Below are 21,459 nucleotides of genomic sequence, written 5' to 3'. Positions count from 1 at the left end.
GAGCTGCAGAGCTACTGACACAGGCCAAGACCACCGCCCTATTGGGCAGCTTTTTGATTCTGTGGCATCCTGACTTGGTTCTGCCAAAGTCCCCGACATCATGCACCTTGGCAAGCAAGGTGCAGAACCGGCACCCCCCCCCCTTCCCTTGGCTATCCACCATGGCCTGTGAGCCACAAACAAGGTCCCAGCAGTACTTGAGGGGCTTCTACGGTGTACACAGAGAACCTAGGGGAGGATCTTTGCTGCACATCAGCCCAGGATCCCAATGGCAGGTGGCCAGTCCCTAAGATTACACCCACAGCCTTATCTTCAGAGATTTCTCCGACTATCCCCCAGCTCTACACACACACACACACACACACACACACACACACACACAGGAACAAGGATAAGGAAGGGCACACCCTGAGACTCCTCCTGTCATGTGCAAACCCAAACCCAGACTTTCTCTCAAAGCTCATCCAGAGAGGGTGGACTGATATATTTACCTGCTTCTGTTGTTGAAGGTATGGTGGTGGGGAACCAGGTGGCTGGATATGGCAAAAAGGTAAAGACCAGAGTTAGACAACATGGAATGCGGTGTTTGTAAACTGGTTTTGGCAGGCATCCTAGGTGTGGTATATCTGCATCCTGCCACCTTCCACCTGGGGGTGCTCTGCTAGCTTTTTTGAGACAAAGGCCTTGTGTAGATCAGCCAGGTCCCTTCACATCTCTCAGCCTGGCATGTTCTCTTGTCCCTTGGATAACCCTTGCCACTTGCCTATCTTGACTCATGGACAACTGAGGGGATTCTCATATGAAGCCTGGAAGAAAGAGTCAGGGTCATCGAGGATCAACCTGGAGCCAACTAGGTAGCCCTGTACCCAGAACACATCCATCACTCCCATCCCCTGGGCTCTGTCCCACCACTATGGATATATACATTGGACGCTGATGAATCTGAGGATGTTGTAAGCACTGAGCTGTGGAGAGGATCCAGCCTCCTCTGATGGCCCTTCAAGAGGACATAAGTGGTCATCAGCTTCCATTCTCCCACTCAACTTGTCAGCCCAAGCTGCATTCATCTGATATTCATGGCACCCATGGCCAGGTCTCTGAACCTATAGTCAGCTCTCTCCTGCAACTGTGAAAAGACTAGGTGGAAACTCATGGACTGATGGAAAGATGGGACAACATGAGGGCCATGTCTACTTAAGAGCAGTCTTTTGGAGACTCAGTGACAGTGTGGCGCACAAAAATGTGCCATAAGTTCTCCAAAGAGCAGTAGGAAGGCGAGGATACTGCTCAAGCAGGTTTGCATCTGCCTTTCCAGGCCCTGCAGCCAGAGACCCAAGACCGCAGCCTGGCCAGCCATCAGCATCCAGTATCATAAGGGTAAGCACTGTGCATGAGCAACAGGACCCCCCTTGGAGACTGAACACTGAGCTCCTCCTTGGAATTCCTTAGAAGTTCCTGTAGGTTGATCTCTCCCCAATCTCAGGGACATGGTCCATGGAAGGGTTTCCCATTTAGGCCTGAGGCCTTGTTCATAGGTTCTCCCTTGGGAACTGACCGCTCCTATCTCTTACATCTTTTACACCTCTTCTGGATCAGAGATGATCACATGGGTGCAGGTAATGAGCCCTTGGGATCCCATATAACAAATATTACCTTCTGTCTCAGTTGTTGCCAGGGGTGCCTCTGTGGTTGAAAAAGAAACTGGAGTGGAGGAAAGAAGAGGTCATTCAATGTTGGCCCTCATTTGAGAAGAGCTGGCCTTCTTCTTCAGCTCTGGAATAAGGGCTGGGTGCAGACACGCAGAAACTCTACCCACTGCTAAAATATTGTGTTTCTTATTTATGAGACAGAGATCATCTCTCTGTCATTTTGCCAGTCCTTATTCAAAGCTGGAATGCCATCAGAGATGTTCTTTGCTCTTGCCATCATCTGCCCCCGCCCCCGCTCCCACTGTCTCCATCCAAAAAAAATTACCTAATTAATTAACAGGCCCACCTGATTAACAAGATCACATTTCCAATACCAACTATCAATTTCTATAGCTCATCAATACCCTCAAATGACAAATATCTACCATCATCAAGATGTTTCTGAGAAGGTGGCCCCAACTAAGAAAGTAGTAGTTTTCAAAGATGTATCCCCAAATGCTAAAATAAACCCATTCTAAAGTGACTGCATGGAGGACCATACTCTCTGGGGGAGGCCATTCTCATGTGATAGTTGGATTATCAGGGTCACATCCCATATATGGTGACATGGGAACACTCACTGGTCCACATAGCAAGTGCCAGAGATCACTCTAAAGATAGACAATTTATCTAGGAAGCCTCCGTCAGGGTACAATGATTGTTATCCACAGAGTTTCTTTGTGGATTAGAGACCTCTTGGTGGTTGAACACCTACCAACACTCTGTGAACAAAGGAGAAACCCAGTATTGGGTTTTGCTAGGTTGAGTCAGGGAGAATTTCTCTCTTCCACTGCAGGTATAAATGCCTTTATCTGGTCATTTAATCTCCAATAAAGAAAACGTACTGGCTACTCCTCTGTTGATTTTGGTATACATTTAAGCTTTAAGGACCAGAAGTTTTGGATCCTTCTGTCCTGTCGCAAAAGGAGGGGAAAATGCCATATAGGAAGGTGTTTTGTCATCCCCAGGGCAGAGACCTTCAGATACCAGATACCACTGCGTGATTGCATTGGCAAACTCTGGAGGAGCCTGAGATTGAAACCCACCTCCACCACTTCCGAGATTTAGGACTCCAGGCAAGTTACTTGCCCTCTTTGAGCCTCCATTTATCTATGAAAAGTGACCACTCTCTAACATCAAATAAGACATGACGGAGAGCAAAGCAGGTAAACTGCAAAGCACTGGGTGCACGCGCTGTGATGTAGAGGTCAGCAAGGAGCCGCTCTTGTCTGAGTGGCACAGGCCCCCGGGGTGAAGTCAGCTCTACCTGAGCACACGACTCCAGCATCTTCCCTGTGTCCACATTCATGGTTGTACCAGCCACCATGGGAGCAGCTCGACAGGTAGGGCTCCCTTCCTGAGCAGTATACGAAGCCCAAGAGAATGTTCCCCGAGCCCTGACCAAAGTGGGCCCCGCCTGGTGCCGACACCGCAAGACCACAACCGAGCTGCCGACAGACAACATCTGCATCCTGGATGTCCCAGTCGTCGTCACACACGGTGCCCCAGTAGCCTTGGTACAGGACCTCCACGCGGCCCTGACACCGGTCACTTCCATTCACCAACCTCAGGGGCAAACCTGCATTGACACAGTGGAAAGCTCCTGTCCACTCTCTCTGCCCCCTGGCTTTCACTCACCAGCACCCCTTGTCCTCCTCCTTGCTTGAACCACTGCCTCTACCTGTTTTTCTGCTCTCCCACACCTTACACGTCACTGTTCTGCCAAGCACTGTCTTAGCCTTCTTATCATGCTATCTTCTCCCTGGAAGAGCTCCTGTACTCAGAGCATTCCAGGAGGAGGACCCCCAAATCTACCTCTCTGGTGCTGATCAACCCCAGCCAAGCTCTAAACCAACATTTCCAGTGGCCTCCAGGACATCTCACCCCACCGTCCCAAACCCAACCCAGTCTCTTTCTTCCACTTGAATCAATGGTCTCACCATGCTCCACAAGAACTGTGTTGGAAATCTGGTTGTTATATTTGACTCCTCCCCTTCTGTACCTCGTATATCCAACTTCTCAACAAGGTTGTCTTCCTTTTATTCTCACTGCCATTTTGCTAGGATAAATCTTCCTTCTCTTGAATCTGGCCTACTCCACTGGCCCGCCTGTGGATTTCCCTGCCCCTGCCCTTCCCTCTCTAATCCATCCACATTGATGGATTCAACAAGCATCGATGGAGTGCTTCCTCCGTACCCACCCTTGTGATGACAGGATTCTGTCTCCCCCAGAATGTCCCAAGTTTTATCTTATAAAATGGGGATATGTTCAACTCATTTTCCTGCTCAAAATGCCTCAATGTACTCTCCACAGCCATCAGGGTCAAATCTCAGATGGCATTCACCCATGAGTGGGCCTCACCTCACCTTTTGGGCCTCTTGTGAGAGCTGACACATGGTGGCCTGAATGCCACCATGAAGGGCACCGTGTTCCTGCCTGATGTGATTCTCTTAAACCACTCTCACTGATGATGCAAGGAAAACAGGGAGCAGGTCCCAAGAGATCTAGGCCAAAATCATGACAGCAGGAACTGGATCCTGGGTATGGCTTTTCAGTGATAGTTTGAGGTTATGAGAAATTTGTGGTCAAGGAGTGACCAGAGTTTGGAATGGGATGTAAGATAGATAAGGGGGCATGTGGTTTCTGTGGTTGTTGTAAGGGAAGGGCTCAGAGAAAGAGCAAAGAAAGGTCAATTGGGCTATTTCTAGGGTGCTCCCAAGTGCATTGCAGTACTTCTCAGTCCTTCCTGCACCCCTTTGGTTATTCCTATGAATGTCCCTGCAGAAGAGCTCCTCAGTCTCCCTGCCTTAGCCTGTCCTTTGCTGGGTATCAGTCACCAGAAAGCTCTGCTAAAGCCCCTCCCAGGCCATTCCTGGACTCTCAGGGCATGCTCTGAAAGGGCAGCAATTGGCCTCAACAGAGCCAAGAACACCATGGCAGGGTCTGCTATCCTAAATGAGCACATTGAGGACTCTGATGTGTCAAATTCAGTGCAAAGTCTGCACATTCACTCGAGGTTGAGGAGCAATGGATAGATTTAGTAAGAATAGTGGACAGAGGCAAAGGTGCCTATCTGGGCTCAAATTTCTGCCCAGACACATAGCCACCATGTGACCTTAGACATCTAACTATTGACAAGTGACCGAACTATGCCACAGTTTCCACATCTGCAACTTGGGGGTAATACTACTCACCTTAAAGTATTGGAAAGATTTCATGATAATAGCGCTTATTATGTGCATTAGTTGAGCACTTAATATACACCAAGCAGTATTCTAAATGACTTTTTTAATACATTAACTCATTTGGTATATGAAAATAATTTTGTGCAGGGTACATAGCAAGTACTTGTGGGATGTTAGCTATCTTCAAGACAACTATCACTAGTGGTAAGAAGAGGCCTTGGCTTTTTTTCACTTGTCTCTCCTGACACCAAACTGAAGCTAATCTCATGCAATAAATGACTGAGAGGCAGAGAGAAGAAGGAAGGAGAATGACAGATGAGGCTAAGTAAGCAGTGCATCTGGGACATGCCTAGGGTCTCAGTATATCCCCTTACCCCTTCCCTCCCATCCCTGCATTCCAAAGGGCAGGCACTTGCTCTGTAACCAAAACTATACTCAGCCTCAACAAGCTAACAGCGACAGCAGAACTGGCTGGCCCAGCCAGTGAGAAAAACTCTGGGAAGACAAGTAAAAAGAAAAGGTCTTACCATAGTCTGTAGTCAAGGCGGCGAGACCTAGAAAAAAAATTCATCTTGAAACAGGTTCCACAGTTTACAAATATCTACAGAGAAATTGGCTTGAGCATCACCTTATGATCATGCCAGAGGGCGCTGTGGTCCACTCTTGGGTTCTGCGTACCTTCAGCGTTCTTGCCAAGTGTTTGGGATTTTGCAATCATAGATTACAAGTGGGTTGGATGTGGGGTGTTTAATGATTTTTAGATAATAAAGTGCATGTCTCTTTACCCTGCCCCCTAAATGCTACAGTTTATAGTTACAGGATGTAATCTGTGCTCAGAAAGAGAAACTAAGCAAGAAAAAGCAGTTTAGACTGGTTGTCAAGGATTCTGGGTGCCAGTTGAATCCTCCCTCCAGTCTGAAACTTGAGTAGAGTTAGCCTTTGAAATAGCCACTCAGAGGTCCCCTAAGTAAGTATGTATTTTGTTATCAGATATCCTCTTCCTTCTGATCCATACTTTAAGAAATTTTTACTCTATCTTGAACAAAACCAACATCTAGAGAACCCTGGATCTTTGTCATTAGGGAAGCCACTATGAAGCTCTCCATGCACCTCCACTTCAGGTTAACCCTCAGGACACCTTCATGATCCATCAGATTCCACTTTAGCTCTTGAGTTTCTTTTTTCATCAGGCCTCACTCTATTCGTAAGGATTGATATTTCTAGACTTTACATGTTTTTGGAGGTCTTCCAAAGAAAGAAAAGAATATTTCCTCATGAAAAGAAAATAGAATAAAAGCATTCTACTTTATAGTCACTATATAGATTTATTGGATCCTTTTATAAACCCAAGATACATTACGGGCTCTTGATGATCTCATTTTTCCTATTGCTTCAAACATTTTGCTATTTCATCCTTCAAGGAATTGGTTCATCATTGCTCATTAATTATTAACTACCATAAAAAAGAGTTACATAATAAGATAATGAGAGAATGGTGTCATTATCTAGAAGAAATATGAACTGGTAAGATAGGTCATCATCATTCTTCAGTGCCCCAAATATCACATTACCTTTCAAGAAGGTAATTTTTTTTAAAAAAGACTGGAAGCACAGTCTTTGTAAGATGGTTTTAGCTCTCACTGAATGCAGTTAAAAATTCAGAATTTTTCATTGTCTATTACCAATGGCAAAGAGAAGAAAATTGACATTGAAGATGTTTCACAATAACTAGATGAATCATAATAGGAATGTAAACAGAAAGAAGCTCCCTAGATGATAACAATAATGGTGAAATTGCTTGTACAATTGAAATCTCAGACTCTGAGACTTCAAGTGATGATATCCTAGGTGAATCTCCTCAAATTCAAGAATCAAGGAGTCAGTAATAAAATTCTAAGTACAAAAATAAAAAATAGTGTTCTTGGGGTGCCTGGATACCTTAGTCAGTTAAGCACCCGTCTCTTGATTTTTGGCTTAGGTCATGATCACAGGGTCATGAAATTGAGCTCCACATCAGGCTCCATGCTGGGCCTGGAGCCTGCTTAAGATTCTCTGTCTCTTTTTCCCTCTGCCCCTCCTCACTCTCTCCCTCTTTCTCTCCCTTCTCTCTAACTAAAAAAAATTACTAAATAAAATATAGTGTTCTCACTCATGTCAATGGATAGGATTTCATCAGTGATATTTTGCAGCAAGAACTCGGACTATCTCATTTTGCTAAATGGACATGTGATGGTACACTTTTATTTTTTCTAATAATTATGTTCCAAAATCTACTGGATGAAAGGAGATCTGCTACATTTAAATTCTTATGAAAAATTCTAATAAGGTTGCTTTCATGATCCCTTTTTTCAAGATAATTATAGATAAGGGGGCAAGTGGTTTCTGTGGTTGTTGTAAGGGAAGGGCTCAGAGAAGGAGTGAGGAAAGGCCAATTGGGCTGTTTCTAGGGCATTCCCAACATGCATTGTAGTACTTCTCAGTCCTTCTTCTCAGTACTTCTCAGGGTACTACCTTGACTAGATAAGGTATTGGCGTGGCTAAGCATAGAGGAGGGGAGATCTGATGGCTGGAGTAAGGTAGCTATAGTCAATTTGAGTCTGTATCTGTTCCCTCACATTTCTGACAGTAGGCCAGTGAAGAAGAGAAAAACACTCTTCTTTCTTGCTCTCTCCAGCTAATTCCTGTACCAACTCCAGTCCTAAGTTCACCTATGACTTTTGGGGGCTGCTCTCTTTCTCATATCTTGATCATCTCTCTCTTGTCATATACCTCTTGCTCTAGTACTTGCCACAGCTGTAATTATAACTGTATTGATAACTGTCTATCTTGCCATTAGACCATAAGTTCCTGAAAGCAGGGAACATGTTCCCCTCAAACAATACAGAGAGAATCCATACTGTAGTCTCTCCTGCCTAGAAGGGTCTTGGTAGGGCTGATTCTTGTCGAATGAGGTAGCAAGGACATTGAGGCCCTTTTGCAAGGTGTGCAAAAGTTCAATGTTAGCAATGCACTCATGGAAAAACATGTATATCAACAAGTCAGACTTACGATGTAGCCATGAACCATTTGGGAAAATGTTACAAACCTAAATTCACTTGACATTAAGCAAAATATAGACATCCAAGAAAAAAAATAAGTGAAAATAGATAGCATTAAAAAAATATATATATATACACATATCCCTGTCACTTTCTTTTGAAATTCTTTGCAAAGTCATGCTTTTGTAATCACATTGCAAATACCAAAACCTAATTCAGTACTGGGCCATGCAATGTGGTTGCTCAAAGTGTGATCTTACAGACCATCCCCATTTTCAGTTACATAAAAATTCAAATTCCTGAGCCTCAACCTGAAGGAGGGAAAAGTAAGTCCCAAGGACCTGCATTCAAAAAAATACCCTTGCTGATTCTGATGTATAGGGACAGATGAGGCAAAGGCAAAATACAATTGAAGAAGAACATAACAATATAACTTCAAGGTCCATTTATTCTATAATTGAAAGAAGTTGCTACTACCTTTGTATTTCTATAAAGGACACAAGTCATCTTTTGTGCAGACCTCATACCATTCATTAAAGGCAGCATTTGTACTTAAGTGCTTAAGATATAAATAACTGCACTGGATAATCAATAAATCTTAAATCTAATTCAGGATATTGTTTTTAAAGTACTCACCAAGCGTGAAATCAGGTTGGGAAGCTATAAAGGAATGAAAGAAAAGTCAGACAGGTGTATGTTTCATCCACAGAGATCCTGACCAAGAAATCTACTTTTGAACCTTGCTTTCCTTCTGGTTAGCTTTGAAGTAGAGATATAGCAACTGTATGTGCATCAACATCAACAGATATGCAATCTATCTTTGAAACAATTCAAATTGATAAAGATTTCTTGAGTCTCTGATATGGGGAAAACAGAATGCTAAACTAGTGCCAAGAGACATGGTGACTAAAAAGTGGCTTTTTATATCTTAAGAATGAATTCAGTGCAATGTTCTTTAATCCTTTGTGCATTTTTTTCTGTGTATTTCCTGCTGCAGATATGTCTTTATCTCGTGACAGTAGAAATTAACATCTCATCACTGTAGAAAAGCAAGTTAAGTTTGTACCTAATTTGGTACAAGTGGGGACCCATTACTTTTCTTATTTCTTTGAGAAGATTCAACCTAGCCAGCATGTATGAATGGGCATGAGGAGTTGAGATCGAGGGCTTTGACTTTCTAGTCTCAACTAACTGAAATCACTAAAAAAGCATATAGACTGGTAACTATTTGGTCCAAAAAAAGTCAAGTGACTTTGTGTTGACAAAGGCAGTGGGAGATGAAAATGCCTTTCCATTCTCAAAAAATAACAAGAGTGGTCATTTACTGAGACTTACTGACCCTCAAAGGGCTATTGGGAGGATTAAATGGGAAAAATAGATCAAATGTGTATCAGATTGACTGCTGCGTTGTCAGCATGCAACAAGTGTTAGCTACCATAGCAATAAGAATTATGGTGATGATTATGATTATACAATTTCCAACATTCACTGTCTTAAGTACTTCACCCACATTGTCCCCTTTGGTCCTCATGGCAACCCATTAACAGTAGGGCTCCTTTCTCTTAAACTTCTCTTAAACTGAAGCATTTAGAGGTAAAATAAGTTGGCCAAGGTACTACTATTAGTTCCATTTTCCTGATAGAGAAATCAGTTTGGAGAACAGGGTCATTGCTATTAGTATCTGCCCTGAGCCATGTAATATGCATTATCTCCCGGAGGCCCTCCTGAGCAAATGACGTGGGTGTCTTCCCCATGGCCACAGGTCTGCAAGCTGTGGGGGCACTGCCATAGGTAGGATTCATTTCTTGAGTAGTGCACTGCATCCAGGACAATCCGTCCTGAGTCCTGACCAGATGATGACATCTCAGATCCTATTCAAGAGCTTTCCAAGGACAGAAAATGAGTGGGAAATATCAGTGAGGGAGACAGAATATGAGAGACTCCTAACTCTGGGAAACGAACAAGGGGTAGTGGAAGAGGAGGTGGGCAGGGGGATGGGGTGACTAGGTGACAGGCACTGAGGGGGGCACTTGACAGGATGAGCACTGGGTGATATGCTATATGTTGGCAAATCGAACTCCAATAAAAAAATATACCTCCAAAAAAGAGATTTCCATGTATCATCCTAGTTAATCCTCAAAAGAACCCATGGGAAAACCGAGACTCTGGAAGGTGACCAAGACCACCTGACTAGTAAGTGATAAGGGGCAGGACTTGTACTCAGGCAGTTGCTCTTAATCATCTCAGTTGCTCTTAATCATCTAAAAGTTCTGCTTTTTAGAATGTGTATACATATTATATATTACACATATATAGTATATTTTTAAATAAAAATAATTTTTAAATAGGGAATCCCTGGGTGGCTCAGTGGTTTAGCGCCTGCCTTTGGCCCAGGGCTTGATCCTGGAGACCTGGGATCGACTCCCGCATCAGGCTCCCTGCATGGAGCTTGCTTCTGCCTCTGCCTGTGTCTCTGCCTCTCTCTCTCTCTCTCTGTGTCTCTCATGGATAAATAAATAAAATCTTTAAAAAATAATAATAATTTTAAATATTTTATTTAATATGTTGTTAAATATTATAATCTTATAATATTAATTATACTGTTATATATTTAAAATATTAATTTTAATTTAATATTAAAATTTAAATATTAATTATATTAAAATATTTTAAAACAGTAACAATTTAAATATATACATATACATATGTATATATGTAACATTTATACTATGCGCCCCAAATCATAAGGTCTGCATTCTTGCACAAGCAAGCACGCTCATGTATACACAGGACTATAATAAGATAAAAAAGTGGCAGAAATTACCACTTGAAGCATCGACGGAGGTAGAAGTTTCCACCCCTGCAAACCTTGATAAAAATTCTAGAAAAGAAGAGAAATAGTAACTAATTATACCCAGAGAGCCTTAGTGAGATACTCCTGTCCCCACCTGCCTCTGCTGCCCTGCTAAATGGCTGCAGCCCCCACGGGTCACCCTGGGAGGGCAGAGATCCTAGGAAAGAGGGGTTGCCGGGCACAGGCTGGCAGAGACTCAGGGTCTGTCTTCGATCAATGCAGAACCTTGCAAGGAAGGGGCTGAGGGCCCAGGTGGACCACATCAGAAGAGATCCCTCCTGTCCTACATCTAAAACCCAGCACTCCCTCCTGAGTCCTTGGGGGTGGGGGTGGGCCCCACACCACCCAGTCCCAGAGTGTAGAGTTACCAGTTGATGTCTGCATGTCTTCAGAAATGGTATCCAGGGTCCTTGCTTGTGATCTTGCTGCGAAACACAAAGAAAACGGGCCAAATGAGGGCTCTTCTGAAAACAAGCATTAAATCTGACTTCCTTGCTAATTCAAGCAGGGGAGGGGGCTGCATCAGACTTCACTTTGGAGGGTCAGCTGGGCCTCAGTCATTAATTCACTCAGCAAGTGTGGACTGATCTCTGACTGCCCCGGAGGCACCGCACTGATGGGGAGAAGGGAGGGATCCATCAGGGAGGGCAAGGCTCCGTCCTCTGGAGCTCAGAGGCCACTCAGCAGCCAGACTTGGTAGCCAGTCATCTGGTCTTGCCCTGGGAGGGACACAGAGTGCAGGGGGATGGGCATATCAAAAGGAGTGATTCGTGGGCTTGGAAGAAAAGCAGGAGGATTCCAGACAGGGGCAGATATTCCCCTAAACTTGAAAGAAGGCATAGACATATGTAAAGGAAAAATTGAGCCAAAGAAGGATTACCAGATAAAATACAGGATTCCAGTTAAATTGGGATTTCAAATAACAAGGATATTTCTTAATAGAAGTGTATCCCAAATATTGTATGGGACATATTACACTAAAAATATACATATCTTTTTATTTGAATTTTGGATAAACAATGAATACTGCTTTAAGTATGTCCCCAAAAGCATGGGACACACACACACGCATGCACACACACACACACACACACACACCAAAAACATTTTTTTTTTTACAAATCTGAAGTTCAGATTTAACTGGGTGCATTGTATTTTTATTTAGTATCTGAATACTCTAGGGGAAAGGCATCCTGTAGGTGGCAGTAAGCAAGAAGTTCTCTTCACTGACTCCTATATCCCCCTCACCAGGTCAAGGATGTCCCCCATCCTCACTGTAAACCTGACCACTGGGGCTGTGAGGCTGTTTTCTACATATCTGGCAACTTCATTCCAACCACCTTAGGTGTACAATCAACTAGAGGTAGATATGGGCTCCAAACTTGTTTATGGTGGTTGTACTTGGCATTAAATTCAATTAAATATTAAGAAAATTGAAAAAATGTGGGTAAAAAAAAGAAAGATGGCTTTCTGTAAAAATAAGGCTGAATGCTTTGGAAATAAAATCAAGTTGCTAAAAAAGAAACCAGGCAGGTGACACAGTGAAGAGTACTAGAAATGTATACAACGGGAGAACCTCTATGCTCACACCACTTTGCAAGTGGTTTTCACTTCACGCTCTCCTTTGGAGGAATGGAAACTAGAGATTACATATATGCCAAACATGTATGGTTTATGTAAAAAAAAACATTGCAGAACCCCAGAAGATCTCCTCCTGGAAGAAAAGTCTACAGCAACAAATTGGTGAACCAAAGTGTATTGATGTGTCTTAAGTGAGAATGAAACACTTAAAATGTGTATGTATCATAGTTCATGGTTCCTTGTTTTATTTTTAATTTATTTTATTTTTTTAAGATTTTATTTATCTATTCATGAGAGACACACAGAGAGAGAGAGAGGCAGAGACACAGGCAGAGGGAGAAGTAGGCTCCATGCAGGGAGCCCGATGTGGGACTCGATCCTGGGACTCCCGGGACCATGACCTGAGCCAAAGGCAGACGCTTAACCACTGAGCCACCCAGGTGTCCCTACTTCCTCATTTTAAACAACATTTTTGAGTAACCATCGAAATACCTGTCCCAGTAACTTTAGGAAAAGTTATTTTAGGGGCGCCTGGATGGCTCAGTCAGTTAAGCATTCAACTCTTGATTTTGGCTCAGGTCATGATCTCAGGGTCATGAGATCGAGCCCCGAGGCCGGCTCCAAACTGGGCATGGAGACTGCTTGGAATTCACTCTCTCTCTCTCTCTGTCCTCCTCTCCCTCTATGAGAATCTTTTCCTTGTCAAGAACTTATTTTTTAGCCTGTTAATTTTTCCTAAAAGAACCTCAGAACCCTTTTTTAAAGAACCACACAATCAAAGAAAAGCCTTCGGATGGGAATCATAGTAAACCTATGAATTGGTTTACAATGACTGACATTTCTATATTCAGTCCTTCCATCCAGAAAGCTGGCTCATCTATCTCTTCCTCTGCAGGCGATGGCCAAGAAGCCTTGCATGGAGTTTGTATTTTTATTCTTTTTCTTTTATTTTATTTTTAAGTAGGCTCCACACCCCATGTGGAGCTTAAACTCACGACGTTGGGATCAAGAGTCAGATACTTTATCAACTGAGCCAGCCAGGCGTCCCTATACCTTTATCTTATAAGACTGTTTTGTACAAGCACTTTATTCCGTGTCCTTACTTCCTCAGAGCCCATTCTAAGCCATGTCTTGCCCCTCCTGCCTGCTCACAGCTGCTTGTACTTCCTGGAGTAGTGCCAAGAACCACATATGATCTCTGCTAGACCCCTGGGCACCCCTCAACCAAAGCCCTTAGTTCCCTGTTCTCTAGCTGGTTACCTGGTCATCTCACCTGCTAGAGCAAACTTGCAAAGGATGGTGGAGACATTCTGCAGTGTCAGTACTCCCCCTGCCTGAGGGGTCCAGCATCCTGTAGGGCTCGGTAAGCAGTCGTCGAGGGACGTGTATCTCACCTCTCTCTCGAAATTGCTGTTATATTTCCTTTATATATGTTGCATTCCAGTGGTTTTCAAATGTACCAGAATTACCTGGAGTGCTGATTTCAACACACGTATTTGGCACCACCTCCAGAGAGCTCCTGATTTGTAAGTCTAGGGGAGCCATAAGAATCTGCACTTTTAACATGTTCTGGGTGATGACTGCTGCTGATGATTCAGGGCCCCCACTTGGAGAACCATTGTTCTAAAATAACTTTTTTTAGAGAGAGAGAGAGTGTGTGAGCAGGGGGGAAGGGCAGAGGGAGAGAGAGAAAGAGAGAGAGAATTCGAAGCAGCGTGGTGGGAGCAGACTTGTACACTTAGGAAGTGGGGAGATGGGGACATGGGTTCAAATTCTTGTTCTGTTCATTCGTCCTCAAAACTCGAGCAAGTCATTAACCTCTCTCAGCCTCAATTTCCTTATCTGTAAAAGGGTAATTACATGGAACTACTTTATAAGGTTATTGTGGAGACAAAACCAGAAAGAAAAAAAAAACACATCAAGCCATTAAGATAGTGTCTGTCGTGTAGCTCCAAAATATTCAAAATACAGCAATACAAATTAAAATGTAGAGAAAAGGGGCATCTGAGTGTCTCTGTTAAATGTCTGACTCTTGACTCGATCTCAGCGTCAAGATGAAGTGAGATGAGTCCCTCATTGGGTTCCGTGCTGTGCATGGAGCCTGCTTAAGATTCTTCTCTCCCTCTCCTTCTGCCCCTTCCTGCCCCTGCTTGCACCTCTCTCTCTTTAAAATATATATAGAAAAAAATTTTAGATATCGACTTCGCACCTGAAAGCAAAGTAATTTTCAGAACTAAAGAACTAGATATTTAAACACACAAAAATAAGAAACTAGTTAAATGTTTCTCTAATTTCTATAAGAAATTTCTAGACCTAAAATGAAAAGGAAATCACAAAAGAAAACAGCAGTAAATTTAATTATATAAAAAAATATAAAATATTTGTTCAGGGAAAAAAATTAAAATCCAAAATTAAAGGCAAAAAACAAACTGGGAAACTGTCATCAATATAACAGACAAAGCACTCAGGACCAAATTATATAGAGGGTTTATGTAAATTGACAAGGAAGACACCAACTTTCAAAAATATTGGATGATTTTCTTTTTGAATATAGACAATTCAAGGAAAGAGAATATAAATGGCTTAAAAATGCTCACCTTCACTGTAAGAGAAGAAATGCAAACTTAAATAACCATATACCATTTTTCATCCAGCAATTCAGCCAAGACTTTTGAGCCACAATATTCAGAGTATAAAAAATTGTCACTTTTGTTTTTTTTACTGACAGGGGAAAGAATTGGTACACTTCTAGAAAATAATTTATCAATATGTTTTAGAAGACTTAAAAATGATCAACTCTTTGACTCAGTAATTCCACGGCTAAGAATATAGCCCGAAGAGGGGTGCCTGGGTGGCTCAGTCGGTGAAACATCTGCCTCTGGCTCAGGTCCTAGGGTCCTAGCATTGAGTCTCGCATCCGACTCCCTGCTCAGCTTCTCCATCTCCCTCTGCCCCTCCCCCCTCCTGCTTTCTCTCTCTTTCTCTCAAATAAATAAATAAAATCTTTTAAAAAAAAGGATATAGCCAAAGGAAATAATCATAATTTCTATAATGTAGACAAAGATGCATGGGCATTCACAGTACTACCCACTATACAAAGAACCTGAACGGAAAGCAGGAAAAAGGGAGAGGTTGAGTACAAGCTTTCTATGAGTAAGATCTGAAAATCTAATGTAAAACATGGTGGTGATAGTGGATCACACTGTATTCTACAACCAAAATTTGCTGAGAGAGCAGAACTTAAATGTTCTTGGCAAAAAATAATAAAATAAAATAAAATAAAATAAAATAAAATAAATAAAATAAAATAAAATAAGAGATAAATATGTGGGGTAATGCATGTATTAACTAGATGGGGAATCTATTTACAATGGATATTTCTATCTAATCATCAGAGGGTACACTTCAAAAATCCTATCATTTTTATTTCTAACTACACTTCGATAAAGCTGAGATTTTTTTTTTAAAAAAGAGGAAAATCTGAAATAACTTCAATGTCCCAAAACTGTGAATGGTATGTTAAAATGTTCAGAATATAAGGATAAATTATAGAAAAACTGTATGTTAAATTATATCACTCACAAGTAATCTGAAAGACAAACGTATTTTAACAATGGCCCTCTTGGGGGATGGATTTGGGGTATTTTTACTTTTTCTCTCACTTTTCTCTAGTTCCTACATTTTCTGCACTAACTGTGCATTGGGAGCTGTGGTCTGAAGCTGAAGATGGCAGGTTATGTAGGAGGCAGAGTCTTCTAGGTGCAGAAGGTACTGGGGCTGTCGGCTGCAGGACAAGAACAAAGGTGAAAGGGAAATTGAAGACAAAGAAAGATAATGAAGCTAATGGTAGAGAGAACTAGAAACGGAGGAAGGGCAAAGGTAAGAAGGAGGAGGGCAGGTGCTAATATTTTTGAGGAAGTTCCACATTCCCGGCATTGACCTAAGTGCTGGCCATGTAGTATCTACCCCATTTCACCTTCGCAAAATCCATTACGGTGGACGTGTTATGCACATCTATTCTATGGGTGAAAATCCAAGGCTCAGAAGGTAAAACAGCTTGTCAAAAGTCACACAGCTCCCAAGTAGGGAAGCTCACATCTGAGTTTCACACTCAAGCGCCTGGACCCAGACCCAGTGTCCCACACAACTCTGCTAAGCTGCCTCCCCAAATTCAAATTAAAATGATGAGATTCCATTGCAATTTGTCAAAAAAGCAAAACATTTTGAAGTAATAATACACAGTAATGTGGGTATTACTGTTCTTGACATAGCACATAGCTCCTCATAAACTATATACAAGGAGACAGAACCTGCTCCGGACCCGGCATGAGGTCATGCCTTTGGAGACAGCTCATGGGCACACCCTCTCTCTGGCAGAGCTGGCCCTGCACTGGGGCATTCAGGCTGTTCCCCTATGTTCAGCATGAGCCAGGCCCTCCGTCAGGCTCTTGGCAATGCAAGCTGTGGTGCCGGGAACTAAGTGAGCCAGACATGAGTCTTGCCCTCTAAGGACTCGCATCATAGCAAAACCCCTAGAAAAATCCACAGATGATTTGGTGCAAGAGTTAAGATGCAATGGGAGAATAAGAGGGACAACCCTAGGATGACACACTCCGTGTGTGTAGTGTGTACATCTATATGTGTGTGTCAGAGTGTGTGTGTAGTGAGTCTGTGTCAGGGGGAGAGATTCCTGGATGAGACATGGTACTTAAAAAATAGCAGCTAGATTTCTCCAGGTGAAGGCAAGGAAGAGGGAGAAGACTGTTCCAGGTCAAGGCAACAGCATGAGTGCAGTCAACATGGCAAAGAGGCAGCATTGCCAGAGTGTGGGAGGTAGGAAGTACAGGTTGCTTTGCACGAGACGGTGAGATGCAAGGTATCCCACAGAACAAATACAATCATGGGGAAAAAGCCAGCATGGAACATGTGGGGAACAGCAACATGGGTGGGTGATGCTCAGCAAGGTGTGGAGACACATGGGGCTGGAGAAGACGACTGAACGGGACTGAAGGAATCTGGATGCCAGGCCCCCACACCTGGGCTCCTCCGATGCACCGCCATGGACTCTCTCCTCATTCCAGAACATTCCACAGACTCAGCTCACCCTGAGTCACATAATGCCCACTAGTGAGTATGCACAATAAATGTGACCCGAAGAGAGGAGAGCTGCTCAGGAGGGCAATCTGCATGGCCTGTTATTTAAGTGGTGCAGAAATGCCTCCTCCAGTCCAAATGTCACCCACATGAAACACATTTTCACAGTTTCTGGAAGTCCCTTAATTAGATTTTCTCCTTCTTTTTTAAGGCATCAATCACTGCCCAAACCCCCACTAAGCTGTAGAAATGGCAACTACAGGATGAACACTCTGTTAGGAATTCAGTTGTAAAGCAATTATTACTTCCTCATTTTACACAGCATTGACCTTCAAGAAATGAGAGCAAAGGAAATTATGTTAAAAATTTATTAGAATAACTCTGGAGTTTGAGAAAAGTCACAGAGCAAACACACACACACACACACACACACAGAGACCCCACACACCTTGCCCCAGTTTTCCCCAATGTCACCCAACGTTACCGTGGTGCATGCGTCATAGCTGCCAGACCGACGCGGGCACATTCCCCACTCCCTGAACTCCAGCTTTTCTTTGGATTTGACCAGCTTTTCCTTTTTCTGTGCCAGGATCCAGTCCAAGACATCACCTTGCACTTAGGAAGTGAGGTCTGGATACAATGTTAGGACAATGCCTAGAGGAGTAACAGTGGGTGGTTCCAAGGCGCCCTCGCTGGGCCAGACGGTGCAGGGTGACCTCATAGCCATAGCACCCGGGGAGGTTGGAACACAGTCCCTGGTTACAGATGAGCAAACAGAGGCTTGCAGAGGCCCCAGAACTGGTAACCGGCAGCGCCAAAGACGGGGCGAGGAGAGGCCGGGGTTCCACGGCCCCTCCGGCCCAGCACAAACCTGGGGGCACTGAATTTTTTTCACAAGGGCTAGTGCGAGGACCAGAGCTGAGGACAGTGCCGGCTGCCACGGCCCTTCCGGCACCCAGCTCCCACTGGCACCCCACACCCCCACGGGGCTCCAGGGCCAAGACAAAGGCTAAGGGTCATCTCCTCGCCTCTCTGCAAGGAGCAACAAGGGCCACTGGGCCAAAATTGCTACCTGAATGCCAGTGGACCTCCACTAGGTTCAAATCTTGGCCCCGCCACTGACCTGGGACAAGCTTCGTACCTGTCCTGAGGGTCAGTGTCTTCATCTGCCAGGTGGAAATGGTGATACCTAATTTTGGGGCTGTCAGCAGATTTAGACAAGAGAACACAGGCACATTGTCCAGCAGAACCCCTGGTGCAGAGGAAGCACTTCGCAGAGGTCAGTCCCCACCTCTGAGCTGCAATATGGGCACACAGGCACCTGTGCCTGTGCGCACCCGAACCTCATGGGAAAACCACAAATTCCCTTAATCCAAGAGCGCTGCTGCCATAAACTCCACAGTAGATAAGAACAGGACAACTCCCACCCTGTCCCTCAGGGGCCGACTTAAATCACTTGTCACCTCTCAAAGTCAGTGCAAATGCAAGGATTAATGTTCTATAGGTGAAAGCTAGAGCTAACAACACTGCCCCCCATTTTCAAGTATTTCTATACAGACACGATTTCCAGCCCCCTGACTGCCCAGAGCCAGTACCCACTGACGTCCTCCTGGCAAGAAAAGAAGATGGGCATCCCCTGTCGGCTAGCCCACCTGTGTCACCCTGCCAGCCGCTCGCATCACCCGGTGCAGTCCTGCTCCCCATCACCAGCTCACCGAGGGCTTCCTTATGGGGTGCTGCTTTCGTGAAGCTCATTCCCCAAATAAACCTGTATCTCCGGAGCTTCCCCTACACAGCCTGGGGGGCAGGAGTGAGAGTTCTGGAAGTTCTCTAGAAATTAAGGTGCTTTCGCCCCATCTTCTGAAATCCACGAGTGTAGCAAAAGGTGACGCCAAAGGAAGCAGGAGAAAGGCAGAAGAGAAGAAGAAAGGAATGAAGGGAGGGAAGGAGGAAAGGAAGGGAGAGAGAACAGAAGGGAAGAACCAAGACAGAGACAGAGGCAGAAAGGGAGAGAGACAGAGATAGCTCATAGGCGGACCGGCTAACCGGCCAGCTCACTTAGTATCTCCCTGCATTGCCATCGAGATCGACAGCTACGCTGGTGTCGGTGTTCTTTTGTGCACAATCACTTCACACTCTAAGAACACAAAGGTACTTGTGAGTTATAGAGCTTCAAATCATTTATCTAAAGCAGAGAGTGACAGGTGCAAACCTGGAGTCCTAATAATCTTATCTCTGCTCAGCTACTTGACCTGAGTTTGCTTGATAAATATTATCAAGCCAGATACTCCTGCAGAAAGAAGTCACATAATGAGCACTTTCAGGGGCGATCTTACTGCCCATTCTTAAAGTACGCCAACCATGACCTTAACCAACCATGTCAAAGTTTTAGAGCCTCTTAATAGTACAGGTGCACTTTTCCTTAACTTTGAGAATTTTTCTAAGATCAATCAATCATTCGTTGGTTGAGCTACTCACTGAAAACATTGACATAATGATTGACTTTTTCTAACTACAACCATTGTATTTCTCTGCCAGAAACAAAGTGCCCCTCTCCCCCCCAAAAAAAGCCATTCCTTCTCAACACTTGCAATGACAATTATGAGCAAAGAATTGCCTCCTCCCTGATGCGAGACTCCCCCTGAAATGGAAAGTCTAGCACCAGGGAATATTTAGATATAATCTGCCCTGATTTGGATTTGCAAGAATGAAATTAATGAATATAATAATTAGATAAAATACCTGAAGATAGAACTGGACCCAGTAAAAGACATATTTCAAAGATGACCATGGAGAGCCCCATTTTGCTGGGTTCTTCTCAATTAGAATAAAAAATACCTTGATATTTATAGGTTCCCCGCTGAAAGGAGGCGTGTCCTCTGGGGTGGTATATTTCTACTGCTGCCATAAATCAGCACAAAGGAAGTGAGGAATTTTGCTAACAGTTGATGGCTAATCAGTAGGAACTTAGGTGTGTGAGATGATTGCTATATGAATGATCTGGCTACGTTCCCACGGCAAACACACTGACAGTGATACCCGTCCCCAACTTCCTTTTAGGTGAAACTCAAAGACTCTCAGGTGCTCTCTCTCCGAATATAAGCTCAATTTTAATCTTGGAAAATTTGAATTAATTTGTGGGAAATCAGCCCCAAGTTTCAAGCAGAGCAGGATGTGGGCTGCTGAGCAAACACAGGACCTGGTGCCAAAGGGAAAACCATCTCGTTGGGTTGTTCTGTCCTGGCAATGCATTCTCTTATTGGCCCCTTGCCTTGGAGAAACAACACAATTGGAGAGTAGAAGTTAAAGGGGTGAGTTCATAGAATCTGTGGGCTCGAATTAACTTCCACCATCTTCTGGATCTCAAACTAATCCCATACACAGGAGCTGAGAAACATGAGACCTGAAACTGAACCACCTCCAACCATTTCACAGGCTTTGGTCTCTTGGTCCCTGGCATTCACGTTGTATAATTCTTGGAGCCTGGCAAACCCACAAGCCTGGACCTCCTCTTACCTTAGACACCATCCCTCTCCTTGGGCTTGTTATGTAGGTATCACTTTGCCCTTTATCACCAGACTCTGGTAAACCCCCTACATCCCCAAGAAGGTTACCTGTCATTTATTTTTATCATAATGCTCTAGGTGGTTGGCAACCCTTGGTAGAGCATATGGCTTTGCAGGACTTGCCTCTGTTCTCCTGACCTGGAGGAGCAGTACCCTGCCTCTCACCTGACACACCAAGGCTTTCAGGCGACACCTTGGCTTCCGTGCCATGAGCTGCTAACCTGTAAGTCTCCTGGTGCTTCATTCTGGAAGGATACCAGGAACCCGTGCCAATCAGGATTTAGGGCTGGGCATCTGCACTTTCCTTCATCCAGATGAAAGATACATTCAGCCTGAGGATTTCATTTTTAATCCTACAGCTCTTCCTGTTGTTCCCAAGTTCCACTTCTCCCTTTGAAAACAGGCACATCTCTGTAAGATAGCCTCATTGTGTTTCATTCTCCTGCTGCCGGT

General features: G+C 43.9%; 1 protein-coding gene across 8 annotated transcripts in view; it reads right to left on the bottom strand.

Moving 5' to 3' along the window:
- DMBT1 (deleted in malignant brain tumors 1) overlaps positions 1-20,254 on the bottom strand; it is a 93,064-nt gene extending 72,810 nt beyond the window's left edge. For 3 of the 8 annotated variants that reach the window (XM_072740302.1, XM_072740303.1, XM_072740304.1), the window contains exons 1-6: positions 20,183-20,254; positions 11,134-11,190; positions 8,548-8,571; positions 5,401-5,427; positions 1,654-1,701; positions 492-533 (exon numbers count right to left, since the gene is read on the bottom strand). In XM_072740302.1, coding sequence (XP_072596403.1) covers positions 492-533; positions 1,654-1,701; positions 5,401-5,427; positions 8,548-8,571; positions 11,134-11,190; positions 20,183-20,243 — 259 coding nt within the window. In that variant the 5' untranslated portion in view covers positions 20,244-20,254. Of the gene's footprint in view, positions 1-491; positions 534-1,653; positions 1,702-2,955; positions 3,268-5,400; positions 5,428-8,547; positions 8,572-10,735; positions 10,793-11,133; positions 11,191-20,182 lie in introns of all 8 variants that reach the window. The other 5 variants (XM_072740300.1, XM_072740301.1, XM_072740298.1 and 2 more) reach the window with 3 other exon arrangements.
- Positions 20,255-21,459: the final 1,205 nt, after the last annotated feature.

The sequence above is a fragment of the Vulpes vulpes genome, chromosome 15 (assembly GCF_048418805.1).
Source record: "Vulpes vulpes isolate BD-2025 chromosome 15, VulVul3, whole genome shotgun sequence".
Classification (NCBI taxonomy): domain Eukaryota; kingdom Metazoa; phylum Chordata; class Mammalia; order Carnivora; family Canidae; genus Vulpes; species Vulpes vulpes.
The sequence above is the reverse complement of the archived record's forward strand: the minus strand, read 5'-3'. Positions and strand labels throughout refer to the sequence as shown.